At 46.1% G+C, this 15,869-nt stretch overlaps 1 protein-coding gene across 1 annotated transcript in view; it reads right to left on the bottom strand.

Moving 5' to 3' along the window:
- ZKSCAN1 (zinc finger with KRAB and SCAN domains 1) overlaps nucleotides 1-15,869 on the bottom strand; it is a 98,613-nt gene that overhangs the window by 3,513 nt on the left and 79,231 nt on the right. The window contains exons 14-17 of the mRNA XM_034988175.1: nucleotides 13,990-14,813; nucleotides 1,906-1,993; nucleotides 796-887; nucleotides 400-526 (exon numbers count right to left, since the gene is read on the bottom strand). Of these exons, the coding sequence (XP_034844066.1) occupies nucleotides 400-526; nucleotides 796-887; nucleotides 1,906-1,993; nucleotides 13,990-14,813 (1,131 nt within the window). The remainder of the gene's footprint in view (nucleotides 1-399; nucleotides 527-795; nucleotides 888-1,905; nucleotides 1,994-13,989; nucleotides 14,814-15,869) is intronic.

Here is a 15,869-nt window from a genome sequence, read left to right as displayed (position 1 = left end):
ATCTTTTGGAAAAGGCTCTGAATTACACATTACGAATCACATGGAAAAAAAAGCAGCAGATCTGGAGCTGAAAGACCAGGGCCCGAGTCCTGCTACTTGATAGCTATAGGACCACCGTGAAGCACTGAAGGCCTCTGACGTCTCTTTCGTCACCGAGAACACAAGAAGAACCCCAGCAACCGCTGTTACTGTGTTACTGTGAGGTTTCCATGAGAGAATGTATAGGAAAGCTCTTTATAAACTGCCAATTACTGTACAAGCAGGAGTTACTATTATTGTTAGAATTTTCTGAGACTACGTCAATCTTTAGCTGATCATTTTGCGACTCAAGTGTCACTAGCCAACAAGGAAACAAAGAAATGCCAAGGGAGTTTTACTGAGAAAGCGTTATCTCCTTACCCAGCGAGAACACATTCCCATAATTCTCCAGCATCACATCCCTGTAGAGGTCCCTCTGAGCAGGCTCCAAACGCTTCCACTCCTTCCGGATGAAGTACACAGCTACATCCTCAAACGTTACCAACTCCTGAAACAACACGGTCTTGCGTGCAATTTCAGGGGGAGGGAGGGGACCGGCAGCACCAAAAATAATAACTGGGAATGAGGATGAACAATGAGTATCTAAGAGGTGGGAGAAAGGAGGTTATGGCAGAGGAAGAGAGGGGTCCGTTATTCAGGAGGAAAGAACCACGTTCCTGATGGGGGGAATCACGGTTTGGGGCACTGAATGGATGTCACGGCATAAACGTTTCCCTGAGATGGGAAGGAAGAAGGATAAAGGGAATCACAGCTCACCTGGGACTTGGCCTTTAGGAGTGCAGCTGCCAACATCTCATCCCCTAGGCTGTCCTTGTCGGAAAATGCAGGAACTGTCGAGGAAGGAAGAGCTGAAGGACAATAAAAGGCTCCGTGAGTGAACCCATCTGCTCTCTGGCCTCCCAACCCACAGAAAACTCACTGGGTCCTGGAACCTAGGACCCAAACCCTCTTGAGGTGAGGTGTCCAAAGCCCTGCTGATCCTGCTCTCCATCTGCCCCAGGTACCTTCCTTTCTGTTCAGTCACTGCTCTCTCCCAGAAACCGGCCCAGTCCTCCCATTAGTGATCAGCACCTTCTTGTCCTTTCTCCCAACCTTGGCCAGCAACGCAGACATTCCTGCTCACCCCTTCCATCCCTCTCCACATCTCTGAACTCAAGACTCGTGCACAAAGGTCTCTTAGACCAGAGGAAACCAGCAGCCTCACCCAACCCCAACTGAACAACACAATGCCCATTCTCCTTCTTTCTCTTCACCCCAGGTCAAATCTAAACACTACAAAATGTTTTCTGGTTCTGGGCTTGATCACATCTCTTCTTCTGTAATTCTTAACATATTTGTCCCTTAGAAATTCTAAACCCCTAGAGACACAAGACTGTGTGCAATCACCGGGACAAAGAGATCCTTAAATGCTTTTTCCTGATAAGCATACCCTTTCAACAGCAATTGCCTCCGAAGTCAGTGGCACAGTCTATGACAGCAAAATACAAATACCTTAGTGGCTTCTGCTCATTTCATCCTTTTGCCTGTGACCTACAAAGTGATTTCCCAAGAGCCTCCCCTAAGTGCATGCTCCTAAAGAACACAAAGTAGGACCAAGCACCTGGAATTCTGTGATTGTCAGTTTTCTTAATCCTGCATGAGGTCCCAACGGCCCTTCACAAATGCCTCAGCTGTAAAGGCTACCAAGCTGTACATTCATTGTTGGCTTCAGTTAGCTTTTCCACTGGGCTGTAAGCTACCGAATGGGAAAGACTGTGTCTTAGCCACATCTGGATTCTAGTGGTTAGCCCGATTCCTGGTGAATAAGACATGCAGCATGACCGCTGAATGCCTGAATAAAAGAATAAATGAATCTCTATTCCTTACCACTCTCAAGCAGGGCCTGAGGTTCCTGAGATACGCAATCAGCCTGAGTTTCCATGGGTAGGGCCAGAAGCTCTGGGTCTCTGGTCCACTATCTGCAGACTCAGCAGGAAGCCGGTTTTGAATGAGAACGAGGAAGCACTGCAGAAGCAAAGTTCAAGGTTCAATGATTAAAACAAAACAAAACCAAACCAAAAAAAACCACCTCCCTTGAGCTAGCATTTCAGCTCATACCCACGATTAGCAGGAGGAATTGTAGCAACCAGGACCAGTCTTCTAGATCCCGGTAAATACCCTGTGGAGAGATTCCATGAGCACCACAGAAAGACAATCTGGAGCTGAAAGACCAGGGCCCGAGTCCTGCTACAATTGTCTAGGACAATTGTCCTAGACAATATCCCACCTTTGGCTCCCACAACATACTGAGTGATATTTATAACAACAGAAAACGTGGAACACTGGTGCCAAATAATGATACTAACAGAATTGAATACTAAGAACGATTGAAATTAGGGCGCCTGGGTGGCTCAGTTGGTTGAGCGACTGCCTTCGGCTCAGGTCATGATCCTGGAGTCCCGGGATCGAGTCCCGCATCGGGCTCCCTGCTCAGCGGGGAGCCTGCTTCTCCCTCTGACCCTCTTCCCGCTCGTGCTCTCTGTCTCTCATTCTCTCTCTCTCTCAAATAAATAAAATCTTTAAAAAAAAAGAACGATTGAAATTTAAAAAAAAACCAAAAAAACGAAAAAGTATGTACACATAGATCTGCAAAATGTGTATGTATTGTATGAACTTTTAAGAATGTTTGGGATGGTGCATAAAGCTAACTGTTTACAGATTTTTTATTTACTTATTTGTTTTTAAGTAGACTCCATGCTGGGCTTGAACTCACGACCCTTAGATCAAGACCTGAGCTGAGATTGAGAGTCAGAGGCTTAGCCGACTGAGCCACCCAGGTGCTCCTATTTACAGATTTTTTTTAAAAAAACCTCATAAACATTAGAGCTGGTAGAAGGAAAAAAATTACTTTATTAGATTTCTAGCTGTTACATTACATTTAGGTGTTATCCTTTGAGGAAAAGGGGTCACAAAACAGCACCCAATGGCAGAGATCAGAGAAACTTTCCGTTGAGTTCTCGGTCTCTCATTTAGAAAACCCTGGGGAAATAACAGCTGACACCCAGAACTACGGCAAATAGCTCAGATCTATTAATTAAATTAGAGAAATCCTTCCTCCCCTTTCTAAGACAGCTGTCTGCTTCCAGTTTCAGCCAAAGGCAGGATGTTACTAAGGGACGGGGGCCCCTTCTGTGGTCCCCATGCAGTGTCATCGCAGGGAGCAGGTGTACGTACTCGCCAGATCTAGAGGCTGGGCCCGTCACCGAGAAGGTAGCAGCCGGCCTTCTTTCTACCTCCCTTTTCTCCTAATACATTTCCTTGGATCAGAATATAAGGCCCTGCCGCACGGACCAACACTTTTTTAAAAAAACACATAAGATTACTTATTACTCCATTTTCATCCCTCCTGACGTCCCCATTCCCCAGTTGCTATGACAATCAAGAGAGGTCTGTTCTCTGTGGCTCTAGTGAATAAAACAGAACGTGAGTATCTAGACTAAGGTTTGGATCTCAAGCAGAAGCTTCTACTTCACACTTGAATGCCGTGACAGGAGTCAACAGACCAAGAACAGCCACCAGAGCTTTCTTACACTCGGGCAAGAGCAAAGTAAAAAACCCCTGGACTTTGTCTACTTCCCTCTTTATTTACCTACTCATGTAACAAACAACTGCTGAGTGTCACTACATTGCAAGACACTACTGAAAGGAATGTGAACAATATTTGCTTTACCATTATAGACAGCTGCGTTCACATAAAGCATAAAAAGGGGAGGGGCCCTGAGAGTCAGAGTTCACAGAACTCTAGTGTTTGGGCAACAAGGGGGTACAGAATGCCCACCACCAATGCCTTTACACAGAGAAAGACATTGAATGAGGCATGAGCTAGGCCCAGTGGCAATCAAGGTGACACACCCTACTGCCACCAAGGCTCCCTCCTCACTGGGTCCCTTCAACTCTGTCTCAGAGCCAGCCATCTTTTGTCCCTATCAACCAACTTTATGATTTCCAGGACTGTTTATAAGCAGACACCTCCAACGAATCAGCTCTTGGTCCAAACTCTCTTTAGAAAGGGAACTCAGAGGCTCTGACTCCAGAAGAAAAAAAACAAGCCTCCCTCCTCAAAGCTGGTAACAACCAAAGCTGGAACTCAAAGGCATATTGTTGAGAACAAGTCCCCAGTGTCTGCATCAGTACACAATGTTTCTCACAGAAAGAAAAATCTCCATTGTGCCCCCACAGCTTCAGGTCCAGGCAGGGCCCTTCCCTGCTCTGGGGCCAGCGCCTCTCCCTGAAGCTGCTCCTGCGGACTGACAAAGACGACCTGGCAGTGAGAACGAGTCATGAAAAGCTTTACCTGCTGGAATCTTTCCTTCCTTCTTTGGAGTTAGGTCCTAGAAGACCAGAGTAGCAATTATCGGGACTTTGGAAGCCTTTGTGCAAGTTCCTGGAAATTCTAACTTAAGCTGACGCCAGCGCTGTACGATTAAGGGGGGAAAAAAGGAATTAAAAAATATTCATGTAAACCTCATTTCTACTCAGATATAAGGGGAAAAAAAAGACCATACACTAATCAACACAATTAAGACACAAGTGGTTATTTGTGTTGCACCCCTGGAGAGCTGAAAGGCAACTGAAGGTTCTCCAGGTCAACCTCCCACCCAAGTGGGAGGAATGCCTTCTCAAGTTCCCAATGTTCTGACAGCTAAGCTTGCAGGAAACTGTCAACCTCAGCACGGAGTCTGGTCCATTGCTGCAAAGCTTCACCAACAGAGAGGTCTTCGGTAGGTAAGGTGGGAAAATCTATCCCCCTTGGACCTTCACCTCACAGAGGCCTAGCACCCTGCCCTAAGGTGCTTGAAGAACAGAATCTTCTCCTTCCACACAACTGTTCCTCAAACACTTGTAAGCCAAATGACGCTCACTGTCCACAAACTTCCCTTCTTGGGGATAAATACCTTTAGCTCCTCTCACTGTTCCCTATATTTCGGGTTCATCATCCTGCCTATCCTCTCCTGGAGTTTACGAATGCCATTCAGAGCGTAAACATCCATCATCTGCGTTCAATCCCACTTCAAAAGCGGATCAAATCAGGGACCTAACACAATTGAAAGCGGGAGCCAGACACAGCTGCACCAACCCGCGTAAGGGACTCGATTTACTGAGCGCCAGGGGATTATTCTCGGGAACTAAGTTTGCACTCTCCCCCACCCCCCATTCCAGAGCTACTTCTAACTGCGAACGCTTCGTTGAACTCCTTCTCAGATCTCAGACCCGGCTAAGGACAAAGAGACTTCTCCTGCCACTGGCGCGAATAACTGTGTTAACACCAAATAAAAGCGTCTGAGAGGATTACCAAGTTAGGGAAGCTGTCATCAGCTGTTGTAAAGAGAGGGGCCCGTTTACAGCCGTACTGGAACTTTTAAGTGCTCGTGCTGGGCTAAGTCACAAGCCCAGAACCGCAGCCCCTTTCCTCCCCTCCTGGCAAGGCCCCGTTTGGAGGAGGGAGGTCCCCGGGGAAGCGGAGTCGGGGACCGGCTGCGGGGGAGGGAGCGGCGCCTCCCGGCAGCTCCGGGCGGGCCTGGGGCCCCGCGGGCCGCAGCGGCGCGGACACCACCCCTTTCCCCGGCGGCCACAGCCTCCGTCTCACCGCGAGCCCCGGGGGCGGCCGGACTCACCCTGGGGGCAGGGACGGGAGATTTGGGGGGCCAAACACCGACCAGGCCCCGTTGGACCCTGTCACAGACCCACACACCCGGACAGAACAAAGAACGGAAGTTCTATTTCGCTTCCGGGTCGATCCTTTTCATTACCCACCCTATCCCCGTAGCCTCCACGCCCACTTGTTCTCTCTAGGAACTTTGGAGGTGTTCCCCTCTCGGTGGTTCGCTGACTCCCGGCCTAGGCCGCGCGGCGGCCGCCAACGCCGGCCCTGGCGCTCCCGCCCGCCGCCGCGCCCCCTGATGGCCGGGCGGGGCGAAGCGCCGCGTCCCTCGGCCTCAGGGCACATGCTTGGGCGCCCCAGAACCCGCGGGGCGGCGGGGGTTCCCCCGCGGATCGTCGAGGGCGGAGGAGAGCGCACCTGGGCAGAGCGACCCGGGTCCCGAGCCGACCCGCAGCAAAAAAGACTTCTGAAGGGTTCATCGGTAGAAAAAAATTCACCTTTCTTTGAAATTTCCAAATAAACCAAGTTTTGTGTTTGTTTCATGTAAAAATGCCCCCTTTATTTTTATTTTATTTTTTTAAAGATTTTATTTATTTATTTGACGGAGAGAGACAGCGAGAGAGGGAACACAAGCAGGGGGAGTGGGAGAGGGAGAAGCAGGCTCCCCGCCGAGCAGGGAGCCTGATGCGGGGCTCGATCCCAGGACCCTGGGATCACGACCTGAGCCGAAGGCAGACGCTTAACGACTGAGCCACCCAGGCGCCCCAAAATGCCTCCCTTAAATTAAAATCCGAAGAGAACATTCCTGCCCATCAGAGAGCCCCGTGAGGACAAAACCTGTACAAGCGATGAGAGAGGAAAGTCGGGGAAGTTACTAAAATCTATCCGGTGCATCCGAAGAAGACAAGAAGACTGGCGGGCGAGGCCCCCCAGGAGCTGACTGTGTGAGATCCTTGAGGAGAGGAGGGGAAGGTTTCCGTGGTTCGCTCACTTTATGCCCTCACAGGAGGAACCCTGTAAGTGTAGGAATCAAATCCTTCCAGGTCACATACAGAATGAAATCTTGTGATATCCTGAGTAACGAGGGGGCCCTCCTGGCTCCCCTTCCAGCCCTGCCTCCCATTTGATCCCAGTTTCCACTGCATCCCATATTTATGGCGCCCACAGTCAGCTCTGAGAACGCAACAGACTTCACTTTCCAGTGACGGCAGGCTAAGGACAGCAATTTAAATGACCCAATTCCAGTAAAATATGAAAAGTGCTAGGAAAGGAGAATTTGCAGAAGTGTTGCAGGCCCTGGAAGAGAAGGGGATGCTAGGGCAGAGGAAATAGTCAGGACTAAGGCCTGGAGGCAGAACAGAAGTCACTAATAACACCTTGAGGGTGGCCTGAGATGGGTGGGTGCCTGACCCATCTCCAGTCCTTCCAGACCATAATGAGAATTTGAGCAAGTACTTGGCATAATCAAGTCGCTCAGTAAACTCAATACCCACCCTCATCCCCACCAAAACAACACACACACACACACACACACACACAAAAGTCCCTGGGCTTTTTTTTTAAATCTCTCCTCCATTCCTTTTTCTTCCACTTCTACTTTAGGATAAGAAGGACAGAGATGAAGAAGGAGGCAGGGGCAAGGAGAGCAGGGCAGGGTGGAAATGGTCTCCTCAAAGTGGGATTGTTTGTTCTGTAAAAGGTTCCCTAATGACCATCCGAAGGGAACAGCTCTTAGACACCCAGCACCTTCAATGCTATCAACTTTATTACTCTGGGGCTGAGAAGTCAATTTGTAGCTTATGGTTAGTGTTTGCCCCAGAACCAAGCCAGCTGGCTAATTCCCAGCAAGTTCTCAAAAGCCGTGCGTGCTCTTAATGATTATTCTTCTGAGTCCATGGTCTCCGGAGTGTCATGAGTCACCTAGGGGATGCTCAAGGCAATCCACCAAGGTGGGAAAGGAAGTGTTGGAACTTCTGTAAAGCTTTTATCTAAAAGAAAGGAAGAAAATAAGAGTAAAAAAGTAAGCCTTACCGAAAGTCAATAGAAAGGAGGGCACTGGTAGCCTCACTGGGGTCTTCATAGCAGTCTTCAGACAAGGATATGAGCAACCTGGCAGGTAGGAATGGGGGATGGAGAACACAAATATTCTCAGAGCGTCTGTGTAGACAGCTAGTTTTGAGAGAATCAGTTGCCAGAGTCTTATATTTTCTCTCTGTACACCTTTAAGATTGCTCCCTTGGCCAGGGTGCCCTCCTTCACGGCCATCTTCCCTCCTGATGGAAGATAGGTTTCTCACCCCCAATACTGCTATGTATTGCCCTGGGGCATCAAAACTTTTGGGGTACCAAACAAAAGGACTCATTTGAAATATCGCTGCCAATAAGGATTAGGTGGACAAATCCTTTGTGATTCCAGTGATTTCCCAGTACTTCCCTCCACCAGTAAAAGCAAAGGAGGAAAAAACCATTTCTGTTGATAGATCACAGTGTGATTTTGGTATGTAAAATCAACATTGCTATAACTATATTCCTTCTACCACTCATCTTCTCAACTTACGTGAGCAGGAATTTTCAACATTTATGTCTATAAAAGCAAAAGTAGAGGGGTGCCTGGCTGGTTCAGTCGCTAGAGGATGCAACTCTTGATCTCAGGGTCTTAGATGTAAGCCCCACATTGGGCATAAACCTTACTTAAAAAAAGTTTTTTTAAAAGGAAGGAAATTTTAAAAAGCAAAAGCAAAAATAGCAATAGATTTAATACTTTAGTAATAAGTAATGCCCACTTATTGAGAAAAGCCTCTCAAATCTGCACCCAGAAAACACTTGAAAATACGATTTTCTAACCTTTTAAAAAATACTCCAAAATTACGTGTGTCTGGGTGGCTCAGTCGGTTGAGCATCGACTCTTGGTTTTGGCTCAGTCATGATCTCAGGGTCATGAGATTGAGCCCCATGTCAGGCTCCGTGCTCAGTGTGGAGTCTGGTGGGATTCTCTCTCCTCTTTCTCTCTCTGCACCCTCCCCACACTCTTTCTCTCCAAAATAAATAAAAATAAATCTTAAAAAAAGGAAATATTTAGACTTTTTAAAAAATTCCAATATTAGTGGCTGGAATTATTTTGTGTATCTGTCTACTTCTCATCGTCAGTATTCTCTCTCCTCCAGCCCCTACTAGAGTCTCTGAGAGCAGGGACACTGACTGTCTTATTTAGCAATGTAATCCTCCAAAATCCAGAACACTGCCTGATAATAACAACTCTGCAATGACTGATAAATAAGCAAGTAAATATTTATGGCCTTGTTCGTTTACCTCCAGTATATCCTCAAATATATACAAACCATGCCCCAGATATTGCATGAGACATTTTATTAAAAATTATTCGTTGTTCACCTGAAATTGAAATTTAACAGGTCATCCTGCATTTAATCTGGCAACCCTATCTCCACTGAAATTGTCCTTGTTGAAATTAAGGGGAATGATATTTTAGCTCACTTCCCTCATTTCAAGCCATATATGTGTTCAAATTCTTTTTTCTGCTGATAGAATTCTGCAGTTCCCACCTGAGGGGATAAACTTTATGCTAGGTACACTTCTTTCTCCTGCTAATTCTTTGATTTGACAGGATCCTAAGAAATGTAATTTTAATGACTTTGGGACCTATGGGATCTTCCATTCTTTCATGTTAGGAAAACCATAAAGTTCTCAAGGAGACTTAAATTTGTATGTGGGTATTTTACCTGGCTTTGTCTAACTCAAGATCAAAACTTAGAGTCTTTTTACTGCTATTTCCTTTGAGTCAGAAAATACTTCCTCATTGATGTATTTATATTATTAATTTCTTTCCTCATCAATATTGTAAAGTAGTCCATAATACCAATGTGTTTGAATAACAAGATTCAATAGAATTACTTCTCATTCTGAAAGAGCTTCCAATGGCCATTCTTTTAGAATACTTTACTTTGTTAATCATTGTAGACTCTGGCTTTTTAGACTAAATATATGACAATCAACCTCAGCCAATATTCTCTTTGATGCTCAAATTGTCACGACTCTGGCAAACATGAGCTCATTTTTTAAATTTTCTTTTAATTTTAAAAAAGATTTTATTTCTCAGAGAGAGAGCACAAGCAGGGGTAGCGGCAGGCAGAGCGAGAAGCAGGCTCCCCGATGAACAAGGAGCCCGATGTCGGACTTGATCCCAGGACCCTGGGATCATGACCTGAGCTGAAGGCAGACCCTTAACTGACTGAGCCACCCAGGCATCCCAACATGAGCTCATTTTAGATTGGTCCCTGTGTCATTTCAATAAAACCTCATCAAATTTGAGAGCCTTTTGGCACAACAAAACTGCCAGGCTCACCTTACATTTTTTCTGAATATAGAATTACCTATTTCTCCAAGGAACACTGAGGACACAGAGGGAGAAATATATGCATATTGGGGTTCACATTATTTCTGGGCAATTGCTCTTGGACAGAAATAAAAAAAGATAGGTATTTTATTGTGAAGAAATGAGTTAATATTGCTACTGCCAATCCAGTTTTACTTAAATTCTTAATTCTACAACTATACTCCTTTATCTTCTATGGGTAAATCTTCATTAAAAAATAATTTTTTTTTTAAAGTAAACTCTACCCCCAACATGGGGCTCAGCCTCAGGACCCTGAGATCAAGAGTCACATGCTCTGCTGACTGAGCCAGCTAGGCACCCCCTTCATTTCAAACTAAATAAATATAATGGTTTATTTTTTTCTGACATTTCAAGTATAGTTCTCAAACAATTCAGTAGCCACACAAATGATACAATTACTGAATAAAGTGTAAAATCTTTTAGTCTTTTTTTTTTTTTTCTCCCATCACTGTCTTTAATGCTGCCTCCCCTTTTTAAAAATTTTATTTCCAGGGGTGTCTGGGTGGCTCAGTTGGTTGAGCATCCAACTCCTGATTTGGGCTCAGGTCATGATCTCAGGGTTGTGGGACTGAGCCCTGCATTGGGCTCCATGCTGAGGGCAGAGTCTTCTTGTCTCTCTCCCTCTGCTATCCCTGCTACCCCGGCTCTCTCTTAAATAAATAAAATCTTTCAAAAAACTTAACTATTTTCTTTTTTAAAAGATTTCATTTGGGGCGCCTGGGAGGCTCAGTCGGTTAAGCACCTGCCTTTGGCTCAGGTCGTGATTTCAGGGTCCTGGGATCGAGCCCTGCGTCTGGCTCCCTGCCTGAAGGGAGCCCGCTTCTCCCTCTTACTGTTTGTGCTTGCTCTGTCAAATAAATAAAATCTTTTTTTTTAACAGATTTTTTTTTTTTTTTAAAGATTTTATTTATTTATGTGAGAGAGAGAGAATGAAAGACAGAAAGCATGAGAGGGAGGAGGGTCAGAGGGAGAAGCAGACTCTCCACTGAGCAGGGAGCCCGATGCGGGACTCGATCCCGGGACTCCAGGATCATGACCTGAGCCGAAGGCAGTCGCTTAACCAACTGAGCCACCCAGGCGCCCCTCAAATAAATAAAATCTTAAAAATATTTTCATTTATTTGAGAGAGTGAGCGAGAGTGTACGAGGGGGGTGGGGGAGTGAAGAGCAGAAGGTGAAGCAGACTCCCCACTGAGCAGGGAGCCCGATGACACAGGGTTCGATCCCAGGACCCTGGGATCATGACCTGAGCCGAAGGTAGACACCCAACCGACTTGAGCCACCCAGGTGCCCCTAAAATGAGGTATTTCCTATTAGCTTGGTATAAAGTTTCTATGTCTTTAATAAGTTATATATTTTTAAGGCGTATAACATGGTAAATTTTGTTGTGTATTTTACAATTTAAAAAGTTGGGAAAAAATGATTGAAATGTGAACATATATTGGCTCTGACATTACTAGAAATGTAGTAATAAGAGTCAAAATTGGCTTATTCACCTAGAATCGTATTTTCGAATCGTATACTTGGACTATATGTAAGTCACTGTAGATAAGACTAGATGGGGTGAAATTAAGCCATTACCTAGAAATGTGGATACAGCTGTTATTTCCCACCTCAAGACAGATCAGACACTTCTGTCTCCTCATAGCAGACAATCTCCACCAAAGAGAATTCTGGAGGTGGGTTGCAAGAGAAGAGCTGCTGCCCTGATTTCCAGGCTAGCACTTTGAGGTTATTCTAGAATTTATAAAGTCACAACGTATTTCCGGGGATGCACAAAGCTGTCACTTCATCCACAAATATACATGTTACTGGTGTGAGTCCCCTCAATTCATCAGATCACCACATTTGGGGAGACAAAGGGGTAGAAGCACTGCTGCCCCCAAGTGCCAGGGGTAGAATTGCAAGATACAGGATGCCCCGTTAAATTTGAATTGCAGAGAAGCACTGAATAATTTTTTTAGTGTTAAGTATGCCCCCAATATTATCTAGAATCCAGATTAAGTCCTGTACATCTGTCTGCGTGTGTGTGTACACATGCGTATCTGCGTGATATGGGGGGGGGGGGTGCTCGCAAGCATCTTCAGACCAAGACAGCCTGAAAGCCCCCTGGGGACAGTTTCTTCCCAGTCTACCAGGGGTTCTCAGCCACTCTCCTGGAGCCAAGGAGGCACTGCCTCCTAACCACAGCTGGACACTGGGACTGGAGCAGAGCTCAGGTATACCAGTTTCTCCCATTTGTTATGTTGTGTGGTCCCCACACAGAAGCCACAGATCAACAGTGCACCCACTATTGGCTTTTTTTCTCCCCTCCTTTCCCGCTCCCTCACACCTGGCTTCCTGGAGCCATCTCCCTAAGCAACCTATCTGCCCCCAAGCCCTTGTTGCAGGCTGTCCTAGGGGAAACCCAAACTGTAACAGTCGGTACTGGAAGTGGCCCTAGAAACTGAGCCCTCAGGATGGGATTCTGGAATAGGTCACTCGCTGGTCAGATGGTTAGTAAGAGGAGCCTGGTAATGAGCGTGGTAGTCATGACTCCTGGCATGCTCTACCTGGCCATTATGAAGATTTCTACCAGGCACGGCAGGATATGAGGTTCTGCTAGAAGGGGAAGCATGAGTTTCTGAAACAGTCCTAGAACTTGAAACCTTATTGGGATAGTGGCAATTACAAGGACTGCAGGTTCTCTCTCAAGCTTTGAAGAAAGAAAATTATAGGCTTAGTTCAGCCAACTATCATTTCAGGGCATGTTGTGAAAGCCAAAGTCGCCCACAGGAGGGATTAAAGAGATCCCCATCTTCTGCAGCAAGAGCAGACTGGCCTGAAAACTAGCACAGGGTTGTGAGGGGGGCAGAACTGCAGAGACAGCTAAATACAAAGCCTTGCCAAGTCATTTATACCAAAATTCTGGGTCCTGATTGGGATCCTGATGCATCAGAAATCTGGGGAGGCGTGCTTGAGCACCTCAAGCCCCAAATTCTCCAGAACCCTCTGGTCTAACAAACGCATCTCCCTCCCCCCCTTGCTGTAGGAGAGTAAACTTGCTTGGAGACCATGCAAAGATCTCACCTGACTACAGTCAGGGAACAGACAGGATAGACTTAAAGGAATCATGCTGGATATTACTGAGTTGTGGAGTTTAGAAGGAAGTTTCAGAGTCAGATTTTCAGACTGTGGCAGAGACAGAATATACACAACCAAAATGCACACGAGGCTGACGAATGTTCTCCATGATGAAATAAATGTGTTCAGTATGCAGAAAAAAAAAAAGGCACAACATAGACCAAGATGCAGTTACTCTATACACTCTACCCCAATTTCCCAATATGCACCTTCACGAGTACGAGAAGTTCTAATTACCCCAAATCCAAATTTCCCCAAAACTAAAACCGGCAGGAATAGTTTCCTCTCTTGCGAAATGTTCAGTAACCAACATACCATTTAACAGTCCTGAGGCACCATTACAAGATGTTGTAAGTTTATTCCGAATCAGATTAAATTGTGTTCAATGTGGCTCAATTCTTTACAAATCTTATACTTCTCGAATATATGTTAAAACAGTTAAACAGTTTCAGTGTTCCTTCCTTAATTATACTGGATATACTCAGTTTAACTATAAAAAAGGCAGTGCCGGCCTGGCTTGGGACCCAAGGCAAGGCGAGGGGACTGCGCCCTGGAGGGCTGGCCAGTGAGGAATGCTCCGCCGCCCTCCAGCCCCTCCGTGCCGCCATGCTACCACTGAGCACCCACTCCCCAGGCACCCCTTGATGTGTTATGAGTGAAACAAAATCTACGACTAGAGTTTATATCGCAATTACTGGGCTTCTCCCTAGCATCCATGGGCTAAAGTTTAATAAAAACAAAACCCACCCAGAGAGCATTACTTGACGGTTAAAGCACCTCTCCCTCTCCAGGGTGGACTCTCTGATGTTTGGAAAGATTTGACTTACTACAGAAGGTTTTTCCACAGTGATTACACCAGTAGGGCTTCTCCCCGGTATGGATTCTATGGTGTTTATTAAAATTTGAGCTGTGGTTGAAGGCTTTCCCACACTCCTTACATTTATATGGCTTCTCTCCAGTGTGGAGCCTCTGGTGAGAACTAAGACCTGCGTGCTGACTAAAGCTCTTCCCACACTCGTTACACTGGTAAGGTTTCTCCCCAGTGTGTATCCGATAGTGTCGGATGAGGCTGCCTTTACCACTGAAAGCTTTTCCACAATCTTTACACTGATACGGCGCCTCTTCGGTGTGCATTCGCTGATGTTTAAGGAGGTCTGAGCTCTGACCAAAGGCTTTCCCACACTTACAGTCATAGGGACGATCCACCAAGTGTGTTCTGTAATGAAGGGTGAGGTTTGAACTGTGGCTGAAAGCCTTCCCACATTTGGTGCATACATACGGTTTCTCCCCAGTGTGTGTTCGCCGGTGTTTGGTGAGATTTGAGCTATTACTAAAGGCTTTTCCACACTCGGCACATATGTACCGCCTCTCTCCTGGGGCAGGTTTAGCGGGAATCAATTCTCTGCCTTTCTTGGAACCTTTGTCTAGGAGAGGAGTTTTTGTTCCTCTTTCCTTTTCAAGGTTTACCCACTGCCTTTCTAACCTGGCCTCACATTTACTGGCAATAATCATGGGAATAACATCCCTTTTGAGTTCTTGAGATTCTTCAGAACTTTTCTGCTTGTCTGTTGATTCCTCATTCTGGGTGTTCGAGTTACAGTCTGAAACAAGAAGTAGAATAAGAACAGGTCAGTTGTTTTGTGTTCTGAGAAGAAACTGTTGAAGGAGAAATAAAACGTCAGCTGACATGGATGGTGACCAAGTATCGCTCAGTGAGAGGTCACAACAGGACAATGACACAAATAAGTCACCACCAGATCTAGTTTACAGCACAAGGCTTTCACACCAGCCCCCAGCAGCAGCTATGACGATATGAAGAGGACATAGCCTTCTTTGCCAGAAGAAGAACTTCATATAAAGAGGGCACGGAAGCAAAACCAAGCCTACTGGGACAGAAACAAAGGAGCTGGCGGATGCTCAGGCAGAAAGAAACGAGTAAGAAATATTACCGAATGGTCAAAGTTGATTAAGGAAAATAAAAAGGGTAATTAAGGGAGAGGAGGCTAGTGGCAAACTCATGAAATCCACATTGTCACAGAAGTGGAATATAAAAGCAACAAAAGACATGGAACACTACATCAAAAACTAATGATGTAATGTATGGTGATTAACATAACATAATAAAATTAAAAAAAAAAAAATTCAAACCAAACCAAACAAAAAAAAAGGCAACAAAAGAGGACATTCAGTCCACGTATGACCAGGCTAGTCCCAGCTCATTATTAGTTTAAATCAAAGTGCCCACCTCCCAGGAGGGTTTGATTCCCAGCACATACCCTACAGTGGCTGTCTCACCATCTTTTAGTTCTAAAGTTAATACTGCTAAACCAGACTGAAGCCATCTATCTTTTTTAGAGCACTGCACTAGGCAGCCACACTTACAAGTCCGTCTAACCCGTCCACATACACGGAAAAGGGGAGTAAGAGAAATCCACACTGAACCAGGGGCTCCCTGACACCTGTCGGCCCCCGAGGAGTACAGAAGCCTCTGCCAATGAGGTACCTTCCTCTCAGCCCCTTCCCTGGCCCCTGGCGTCCTCTCTCCACTCGACCATCTCTTTCCTCCGGCCGCCAGCAGCAACTGTCCAGCCGCGTGCACTCTCACCCCCTGCCCCCTGGGACCACAGCCGCGGCAGATAAAAGTCCCCTCCACTCTC

Source organism: Mirounga leonina, unplaced genomic scaffold (assembly GCF_011800145.1).
Source record: "Mirounga leonina isolate KUSES-001 unplaced genomic scaffold, KU_Mleo_1.0 Mir_454, whole genome shotgun sequence".
NCBI lineage: Eukaryota > Metazoa > Chordata > Mammalia > Carnivora > Phocidae > Mirounga > Mirounga leonina.
Note: the sequence above shows the minus strand (reverse complement) of the source record. Positions and strands in the feature narration are given on the sequence as shown.